This window comes from Python bivittatus, unplaced genomic scaffold (assembly GCF_059951505.1).
Source record: "Python bivittatus isolate LINGU-HERP-01145 unplaced genomic scaffold, Pbiv_v1 ctg000480_np1212, whole genome shotgun sequence".
Taxonomy (NCBI): Eukaryota; Metazoa; Chordata; class Lepidosauria; order Squamata; family Pythonidae; genus Python; species Python bivittatus.
In genome coordinates, this window is record NW_028277075.1 from 73,773,877 (window position 1) to 73,784,233 (window position 10,357).

General features: G+C 40.9%; 1 protein-coding gene across 1 annotated transcript; it reads right to left on the reverse strand.

The window, feature by feature from the left end:
* Positions 1–208: 208 nt before the first annotated feature.
* Positions 209–8,727, reverse strand: LOC103048818 (aldehyde dehydrogenase family 3 member B1-like). Its single transcript, XM_088145169.1, has 8 exons — positions 8,683–8,727; positions 6,333–6,453; positions 6,130–6,215; positions 5,178–5,259; positions 3,514–3,900; positions 2,861–3,027; positions 1,346–1,445; positions 209–508 (listed from the first exon to the last, which is right to left on the reverse strand). The coding sequence occupies exons 1-8, from the start codon at positions 8,710–8,712 to the stop codon at positions 315–317; spliced, it is 1,167 nt and encodes a 388-aa protein (XP_088001295.1). The 5' UTR covers positions 8,713–8,727; the 3' UTR covers positions 209–314.
* Between the last annotated feature and the right edge of the window lie 1,630 nt (positions 8,728–10,357).

The following is a 10,357-nucleotide window of genomic DNA, read 5'->3' on the forward strand; positions in this document are numbered from 1 at the left end:
TGTTTAATTAGTCATTACTGGGATTAAGGATATGTTCTATACCCAACAACTGTGCAAGGAGACTGGGAGGGTATCACCTAAGTTTTCTAACCATACTAAATGTTGAATTTCTATAAGCTGATAGAGGATAAAGAAACAATATAAGGAGCAAAGATGGTGAAAACAAGGTTCGTCAGAAGAGAGAGTGTTTTTCAAGGGTCTCTGCAGGTGATGAGGCAAAATTCCAGGACCAGCTGATGAAGGGAAGAACCTCTCAACCTCAGCAAAAGTCTTGGCCGGATTCCTTACGAACGCAGGTGATGTGATTCCAGGCCTCACAGCAAAGTGCACATGCCTCTGCGCTTGATCTCCGAAGCAGAGATCGCTAGCTGCAACTTATGATCGTTGTATGGGGGGTAGCGCACTTTGTTGATTGTCTCCAGGCCCATGCAGCGCAAAAGACAGCCACGAAAGTGAGAAAATGTGTCGAAAGTAAACTTGCCGTGGTACTTGCCAAATCCACTGAATCCTGCAATATTAAAAAGAAGAAGAAGTTCAGATCACATCTGCTGACTGTAATTTTTCATCTGACAACACAACGTGCACAGCCCTTGCTATTTATTCTTTTTCCTCAGGCTGGACGATAGATGCCCTTAAAAAGCACTCCCCTCATAGTGCTCACTATGAAAGGTTTTATATTCAGTGGACGCTGCACAAGTACTCTTAAAGAAGGGACTAAAGAAGAGAATCTAATAATGACAAGCAAAGCTTTGTTAAATAATAATTTGCGGGCCTGCTGTGTTTCATGATTGTGGAACTACAACTGCCCCAGTAAAATGAGACTCTTGCTTTTTTGGTTATCGTAATATCTAGAAATTGAGCAGAAATTAAATCTGTGTATCCTTTGGTTTAACCATGTTTTGTACTCAAAATGCAACAATCTTGATTTACACAGCACGTTAAGCTGGTTCAGTGCAGTGCGTGACAAGAACTGTTGAACCAGAGGTGTTCGTCCTGTGGAATATATTTTGGTCTTGTTAGCACCACTTACAAAGTTAAAAATAGTGGGCCTCCTCCCCTTACTCCTGCTTCCCAGCATAATGTACACCAGGAGATTTCCCGCCCTCTCATTTATTTATAAATGACCACCTAGCTTATAGCACAGTGGGGTATTTATTATTTGATTGCATTTGGTTAATCTGCAAATATGCTGGAAATAGTAAAAAAAAAAAAGGGACTCTTAATGTCTTTGTCTTTAGTCTGATGAAAAACATCATCAAGAGGGAGAACATTTCAGGTTGGAAGCGAAGAATAACGATTAAGGTAAGTAACGGAGATAGCATAGGAGATAAAAGGCTAATCATACCAATGCCACCAAATGGAAGGGAAATCAATGTTGCATGCGCCATGGTATCATTGCCACAAAAGCCGCCACTGCTAACACAATCAAGTACACAGTTCACAATCTATAAAGAGAAAAGCAGTAGAAGAGTATTAGGTATCCTGTCCTTAATCTTCCAAACATGAGTTTCATCAGGTCTGAGCTCTATAATAATAAGGAACATGATACGATTTATGATCATTTGTTTAACAACCATTCAATGTTACGATGGCGTTGAAAAAAGTGACTTATGACCAGTCCTTGCACTTACAACCATTGCAGGATCCGCACAGTCACATGGTCAAAATTCCATCCCTTGGCAACCGGCATGTATTTACAACAATTGCAGCATCCCAGGGTCACATGATCACCATTTGCGACTTTCCAAGGGGCTTCCAACAAGCATAGTCAATGGGGAAAGCCGGATTCGCTTAACAACCACGTGATTCACTTAACAACCACGTTATTCGCTTAACGATGGCAGAAAAAAGGTCATAAAATCAGGCACAACTCACTTAATGACTGCATCGCTTAGTGATGGAAGTTCTGGTCCCAATTGTGGTCGTAAGTCAAGGACTACTTGTACAAACAAAGGTCTTTAGCCTTTGTGCCACTATCAACATTGGAATATTGAAAATGTGCCACAGGCACGTTCACAAAATGGCTAATATTGTATATGTGGCCAATTAGCCATTTCCTAAAAGGCAACTGGAAAGCAAAAATCAAAAATAATTTCTCTATGAATCTTAGTAAAATACTTGAGAGTTTGAAAACGCAAATGAACCCTTTTGGACCCCCATTTTCTACTCCCATTCTCGTTTCATACAGAGCTAAGAGCAATGAGTGGGAATAAAGATGACAAGTTTAAAATAATCAGTACCCTGATCAGTCAAGCACATGGTGTGCATTTTTGTAATCCATATATCCTAAGTATTACAAATTTAAAGTTTAATTACAAAATTAAAGTTTGATTGTCACTTGCAAGGTTGATTTGTCTGCAAAAGAAGAGGGATGGGCTGAAATAACTAGTCACATACTTTTATGCTACAAGGTCAGGAGGGTATGATAGAAATTATTTCATTTTTTTCCAGTTTTATTTGCCCAAAGAAGATCACAGGTTGTGGGAGCCTATCTTTCTCCCAGACCAGGGATGGAGTGAAGCTCCCTGGGAGACAATTGGGACAGAAGTAGTTACCAAATGGCTGCACCAGCTGCAAGGTAGGGCAGCGTGTAGAGACCCAGCAGACTCCTGGGAGGACATTTCAGACGGGAGGAAGGACAACAGCTCAACAAGGCCAGCAATATTGCTGCCCTCACACATTATCACCACCAGTTGCTCTCCTGAACATGTGGTGGGACATCGTTAGTGTTCAAGCTCTCATTTTTATCATTTGCTTAATTTTGCCCTCCTTGCCTAATTTCCTTTATGGGATTGAATAGGCTGATGGGAAATAATCCAGATTCTCCCAGATACAGTATGCTCTAACCTAAACAATATACCTTGCAATCACAGGAGAAGGCATAGGCAGCTAATGGACATTCTCTGCAATTGATGAACTGGATGGCCTCCTCCAAATCCTTCACATTGAAAATGGGCAGGATGGGCCCAAGGTTTTCCTGCTGCATGATGGGCTTCCATGCCTTCACATCCACCAGCACTGTGGGAGCTGTAATGGGCAAAAGATTACATCAAGACCTGCTCTGCTTATCTATCATAACTTGATTCTCCAATTTAACCAGAGCTTTAGTTTTCCCCAGCACTACACTTCCAATACGCAAACCCAGGAAAATATGTCTGTCTTCTTGCTCTCTCTTAAACGGACTTTCCCAATCTCACTCTCACCAGATTGTGGCACTGCAACTTTCAAAATCCCACACAAAATCTGTGTGGCCAATGAGAATTTAAGAGCAAGACATTTTGAGCACCAACTTGAAGCCTCATTTCATCCCTATACCTACTCACCATGCACTTCTTCATAAGCATGATTGATTGACTGATTCATTATGTGCTATCAAGTTGTTTTTGACTCCTAGAGACTAAATAGGTTTTCTCCATAAGCTTACTAGATAGTAATCATAAAATGTCTTCCCGTTTTTCTCAAACTCCAAACTTTTCCCCTTACTCTTCCCTCTGTCCCAAGCTGTATACTCACCAATATAATGGTCACTCTCATCAGTCTCCCCACCAATGGCCACCCGGCCACATTTCAGCAAATCCTGGACGTGCTGGAAATGCTTGTCATTGGTCACGCGGCCAAAATCAGGCGACCCCTTGGGATCAGGGCCATAGAATTCACGGATAGCTTGGCGCAGGCAAGGTATTAACTTCTCCTGTGTTTCAGCTGTACAGATGACATAATCTGATGCAACGCATGTCTGTCCAGCATTGAGGAACTTTCCCCATACAATTCGGTTGGCTGCATTCTGGAAATTGCAGCAGTGATCCACATAACAGGGATTTTTACTCCCCACCTCCTGAGTCAAAGGTGTCAGATGTTTTGCTGCAGCAGTCATGATGGTCTTTCCTACATGGCTATTCCCTGTAGAGGTATGGCAACATTTGGGTCAAGAGAGATATACAGACACCCACACCTCCCATCCACCATCAGGGGCCACAATTGTGTGTTCAAAAGACACCTGTGTTGTTTTTTGTCTAACATTGCTCCATGCAGATCAACAAAATTCCACACAGGTTATTTAAAAAACATCCACTAAATGTTAAGAATAGTTGGCAAGGTAACACTGCCCAGATAGTTTGTATATAATGTAAAAAATATTTTCAGATTTAGAAAGAATTTGGAAGATACATATATTTTTAAAAAGTTCAGAACATGACAGCCTGTGATATCTTCTTTGACTAAAGATCAGTGTTGTGGGATAGGTGGAAAAACAGTGATTTACAATTATTTAATGTATTGACCACTGCAAAAATGTGAATTACATAAATTTAAATCTACACAAATTCCTATCATTCTTTGGTAAAAAAAAAAATCAATATTGCATTGTAACATTTAAAAAGAACTATTTCAAAAAAGTAACAAGGAATAATTATTTATGTAAATTTGTAAAAGTACAGGGATGTCCAGATGTACTACGTATCCAGCTATCCAAGTCATTTTTTTTTTAGATTTTTTTAATCCCACCTTTTTATTCTTTTTTATACATAACTCAAGGTGACGAACAAGCCTAGTACTCCTTCCTCCTCCGATTTTCCCCACCCAACGACCCTGTGGGGTGAGTTGGGCTGAGAGAGCGGGACTGGCCCAAAATCACCCAGCCACCTTTCATGAAGGACTCACAGTCTCTGGGATTCTAGCCTGGAGCCTTAACCACTAGACCAAGCTGGCTCTCGACTCTTGGACTGCTGTTAGTGTTGGGATTATTTTCCTAATTCACTCAGAATCTTTCTTCTTGTAGCCTTTCTTCTACTTACAGGGTGACAATTCATCTTTTCCTCCACTTGTGGGCAAGGCCTACAATCTGCCCACTAAAGCTGCCACTAACTTGCCACGAACTCAGCTGCATTGCAGTAGACGTGATAAAGCTACTGAACGAAGACACATGGCCAACTGCTGCTATTGTTAACAATTTGCTCTTCTAGAAAGGCATTGTAGTAGCCACAGAGAGAAATTCTACTGCAGATGATGTCTGTGTGTGTGTGTTTGTGTGCTAATGTATGATCTTAGATAAATTACCCAAACCTTTCAGTTTCAATAGTTGGATATTGGCTTACCACACAGATTGTTCTGCAGACATTAATGATCATTTTTTAAAAAAACAATACGATTGAAAAGAATATTCAGGAAGAGAAAATCACCAGTATAGAAGATATAATCAAACTTATTTTCCAGTAATTTTCCTGTTTCTTCAGGACCAGCTGTCACCACAGCAAAGGTTTGCTATAAAACAGAAAGGGAAGTTCACATCCAATCAACCTGCCTGCACATCACACGGGTGCTGTTTCTGTCTCTGAAACCTGCAGGGCAAAAAGCCTCTGGGGGGCAACTGGGGGCAGGGAACTGCTGCATTAAACTGAAAGGAAACTAAGATTTTCTTTAAGTATTTCAATTTTAAAATGAGATGACCATTTTTGATTTAATGCTAATTGTAAACCTCTTTTGGATTTTTTGCAGGAAACAGAAAAAAATGAAATTATGATATGGATTTGAAGATTAGTAAAATTAATAATCATAGAAAAAATGGGTGTTAAGTTGTAATCTTTGAGTAAGAGCTTAATGTATGTTTTATTTATATCTGCTGTAAAAGAAGTCGGAAGTCATTTTTTTGTATTTCTGTTTCTTTTTCTTTCTTTTTCTGCACTTCAGCTTTCCTTCTTCCTCTTTATTCTTCCTTTTCTTCTGTTCTTTTTCTTGATTACTTCTTCTTAATGATTATCTTTATGTTTTTTAAAAATGGCATAAAGTTATCATAAAAAAATTAAAAGAAAATAAGGAAAAAGCAAAGTAGTGCACTTTGATGCTTCAGTTGTAAACCTCAGAGGGTTACCACCATCACAATGCGAAGGAATATACAGGTTTGGAACGGTTTCAGACGAACTGGGACAGCCAGAAATAAACTGACTCAGCTTCCAAAAACAGATAACAGTTTGAGATTACTTCAGATCCAGAGGTTCTCCTGAAGAGGCCCAGGGAATTGCCCAGTCATAATTTCCAGGAAATTAAGGCAAATGATGGAGGAAAAGACAAATTAGAAAACCTCAGTTACATTTTGATTTTTTAACAAGGTGAACTTGCAGCTGGGGAACTCACCGGATCAAGATAACAAGGCAGGGCTTCTGCCAGGAGCCTTTCAGTGCAGCTGCTCAGCTCTGAAGGCTTGAGAATCACACAGTTCCCTAGTAGGGGGGAGAGAACACTTTAACACGGCTGCAACAGTTGAGCATCCACCACATGCCTGGATCTCTTGGAAGATCCAATGTCTAAAATGAATTAGCAGATAACTTCTCACTCACCAGCTGCAATAGCCCCCAAGAGGGGTATCAGAGTAACGTAGAGAGGGTAGTTAAAGGCTCCAATGATCAGCATCACACCAAATGGCTCCTTGCGAATGAAGGCGTGATCCAGCTTCGTGATCTACGTAAAAACCAGAAATATGCAAGAAAGCAACTGGGTGAAGCAGAAAGATAAATTAATAGAAGATTTTGTAGGGGTGGAAATACCTGAGGAGCTACAAATTGCTGTGTGCTTTCAAACCAATCTTTGCTCTAGTGCACATGAGTTAGCATTGTTCATCCTCTCTTCTTTATAAAGGAAGTGCAAGGCTTGAATAGCACTGAACTTTGAAAAGCTCATGCTTCCATTTTCAGTCCTGTATTCTTGATTTGTTTAGTTAGTATGTTGTTTAATCTCAGCAAGATTCCTCCTTGCTATCTACATCAGGTATTTCTGACATAAAAAGGGCTCCTCCACACTAATTGATTATGAGTGGGCATTTCTGTTGCACCTTGGAGAGCTCATACATACACACACACACAGAGAGAGTATATGCGCTTGCTCTCCAGGAAGCATGGTGGACTATCTCATTGGAGCGAGTGGGCCAAAATATTAGAAGTCCTAGGAATTGTGAAAGGTATATTGTTACACTTGGGGGAAAGGGTTAAGGAATGGAATGGTTGCCTTAAGCCCTCGTTAGGCTTACAGGTCTTCAAACCTCCAGCCTCCCCCAAACCCATATTACAATTACGATTCAGCCACATGTGAGTTTAATACCTAAATTGTGGGGAAATGCCAAAATGTTTGGCCTTAGCACACAATCCACAAGGCTCTGAGGGCATCAGGGAGGAATATCATAGCCTTTATCTCAGATTTGGGATTCTAAAAAATGTTCCCTTGAAGGTCAATCCCCCTGAAGGTAATTGTACCGAATACAGAATACTTTAATGGCCAAGTATAAAATATATACAAGGAATTTGTCTTCGGTGACGAACAGCAAGATCAACACTGCATTTGAATAGCAACAGAAAAATAATAAACAATAAGACTACACAGTAAAATCACTTTTTTAAAGGGAGAAGCCACTGTCCAGCACATATCAAGTCATGCAGTGTTTAACAGAGCAGTAGCACAAGGAAAAAACTATTCCGATATCTAGATGTTTTAACATATGGTGCTCTGTAGCGCCATCCTGAAGGAAGAAGTTGGAACAGATTATATCCAGGATGAGAAGAGTCTGCAGGTATCCTCTCTGCCCTCCTTTTGACCCTCACAGTATACAGCTCTTCTGTAGAAGGCAGGCGGGTTGTAATTATCCTTTCTGCAGACTTAACTATCCGTTGGAGTCTATCTGTCCTGTTTGACTGTAGAATCAAACGAGACAGTTATAGAGGAACAGATAACAGACTCAATGATTCCCCTGTAAAACTGTACCAAGAGCTCCTGGGATAATTTAAACTTCCTAAGTTGCCGCAGGAAGAACATCCTTTGTTGTGCCTTTTTAATGATGGCTAAGGAGCTATGTCAGTTGTAGGTAGGACCAAAGAGACCATTCAGGTTAGGGCCAATCCAACCATGAGTGGGTGATTCATTCTCTTCTGGTTTCCTTGTTTTCTGCTTTCTGACACTCCTTTCTCTTTTTCTCTCTCATCACGTAGTAGGTTTGAACAGACTATTCCTACTAGAGGTTTGAATCAATAGCCTGCAGGGAGCTTTGAAATCAGGCCATAGGCTCCACCTTATTACACTTGCCTTAGATGATACATGCATGTAAAACATGAGGATGTTTTCACACCTAACACTTCAAACCTTTTAATCTCTCTGGCGCTGTGCACAGATGAGATTGCTGGCCACACAACTAGAAAGCAAACAATAGCAATAGTAACTAGAGATAACTGGGAACTATGAAGATTATAATTTGCTTTATTTGGAGGGCAATGGGTTGGGAAAGGCTGTTCTAAACCAATGTGACTTTAATGAATCTAAACTGGAGTGCAGAAGTTATCCTACAAAAGCAGCTAGAACTTGTTCCTCCAATGGCATAGCAAGTATGGCCCTAGAGACCATCATTTGGAAGCTGCCCCAGAACTTTTACATATCAGTAACATGACAGGATCCTAGTATGTTAGATTACAGATCTCATCATTCCTAAACACCATGGGAAGGACATCAGGTAGGGGAGGGTGAAACATCAATACCCTAGTAGTGAGTCTTGCCTTCCAACATGAGCATCCACCTGTTTTGAAAGGGCACAGATAGAAAGTCCATCTTCAGTTTGATGAGATAATTCACCCTTTAGACCTTCATCCCTGTCCAACCTAGAACCATTCTTTTCCGTTTCATCTCCTCCCACTCAGTTTGACTCCTTACCAGGCTCTTTTGCACACATTCATCCTTCATCCAGCAGCTTAAGTTGTTAAGAGCCTCAGCCAGTGCATTTCTGATTAAGAGAATCTCAGTGAACTCAGTTTCAAAGCAGGGCTCTGGAGAAGAGAAATAAAATGAGATGCATCAGTGATGTCCATATTGGCTTGAAGAGGTGAACTATGCAGCAGCTCTTCAGTGAGCAAATCTTGGGCCTCATTCATTGCATGGTAGTGCTTTATCGTGCAATCATCCCAACTGATTCTTGAAATGAAATCTTTGGGCTTTACACCTGGACATGGCACTAAGTTTAGTTCTCTATATAATTAACGCTTAATCAGGCAGAAGACTCACAAGCTCAGCTACAAGAGAAACCATATATAGCCAGCTGATGACTATGCAAAGAAATCAAAGGCTTTATCAGTTTAGGCTTTTTCTTCCTACTTTTCTGAGATAATGGATACTTGGCTGTACTCTTGACCATTTTAGGAGACAGCTCAACTATACTTACATAATGATTTTCTGTAGCCTGAAAACTGTTCCTTGCCACCTTGCTAAGTTCAAAAAATATTTTTCCTTGTTTATAACTTTTTCATGGAAAATCCAGTGAAGGGAAAAATGGAATAGTTGTGCAATGTCTATTAACTGGTAAGCAAGGCCTTGATCTGCAACTCCCTTGATCTGAGCTGTCACATGCTCTGGCTGGATGGCCCACTCACCTTGCGTAGGTCTGCACACAGGGCATGCTGGATTTCGGCATGCTTTTCCTCCAGAAAGTGACACAGACCCTCCAGCTGTTTTACCCGATACTCCATAGGCCGTGTCTTTCCTGTCCACCAGGCAGCACGTAAGGAATCCACTAGGCCAGCGTAGGGGTTTTTACTAGGAGAAAACAAATACCCGTAGAATCAAAAGGGCTATGGAAGAGTCCCACTTCTTAGGTCGTTTGTGTTAACCCTGGCCCTGCAAGGCAGGATGCCCTGTAGGAACTAGATGGATAACTGGTTTGCCTTTCTTTCATTTTCTAACTCAGTTTGGGAGCTTCTGCCATGGGTCAATACCGTTTTAGCTTCTCAACATTTCATAAAAAGACTTCTACTTCGGAGAAGGATCAAAATAATATTTTTTCTTGTGACTAACACTTGTGTCATTCATTTCATGAAGAATGTCATCCTCTTGGGCCAGAAGTAAGAATAGCTACTCCCATACTTTTCTCATAGTTTTCTTACAAACTCAGTTGATCATATCCAGACAATAGTCACAGTTTTTCTGTCATGTCTGGAATCAAAAACTAACTTAGTGAAATGGTGCAGCATAATCTCAGTGCTGAGGACAACGGCATCTCTGCTCAGGCGTCCAGCTAGCCATGTCATCTTCTCAGTTAAAGCAACGTTCCCCAATCCAGTTCCCTTTACATGAGATAGATCACAACTCCCGTCTTCTCCAACTAGTTGTGGTTTTGACCCTTCTGACAAGAACGGTGCACACCCGAAAGGCACTGCATTGGGGCCTGCTCAGTTGTTCGTAGTGGTTGGCCCTCAAACTCCTCTACAATTTTTCAAAGGGAAGACCACAATGCCACTGAATTTTATGAATTATGCTCTTACTTGTTTTCTTCAGCTGTATCTTGGCCATCTTGGCTAAGGATGTTGGGACTTACTGTCCACCTCATCTGAAACTA

Coding starts and splice junctions, on each gene's coding strand:
- LOC103048818 (XM_088145169.1), bottom strand. CDS start 8,712: ATGAAGGATGAATGTGTGCAAAAGAGCCTG. Junction 6,216..6,332: donor CTTGGGGGCTATTGCAGCTG/GTGAGTGAGAAG, acceptor CCCCCCTACTAG/GGAACTGTGTGATTCTCAAG. Junction 1,446..2,860: donor CCTTCTCCTGTGATTGCAAG/GTATATTGTTTA, acceptor TTCTCTTTATAG/ATTGTGAACTGTGTACTTGA.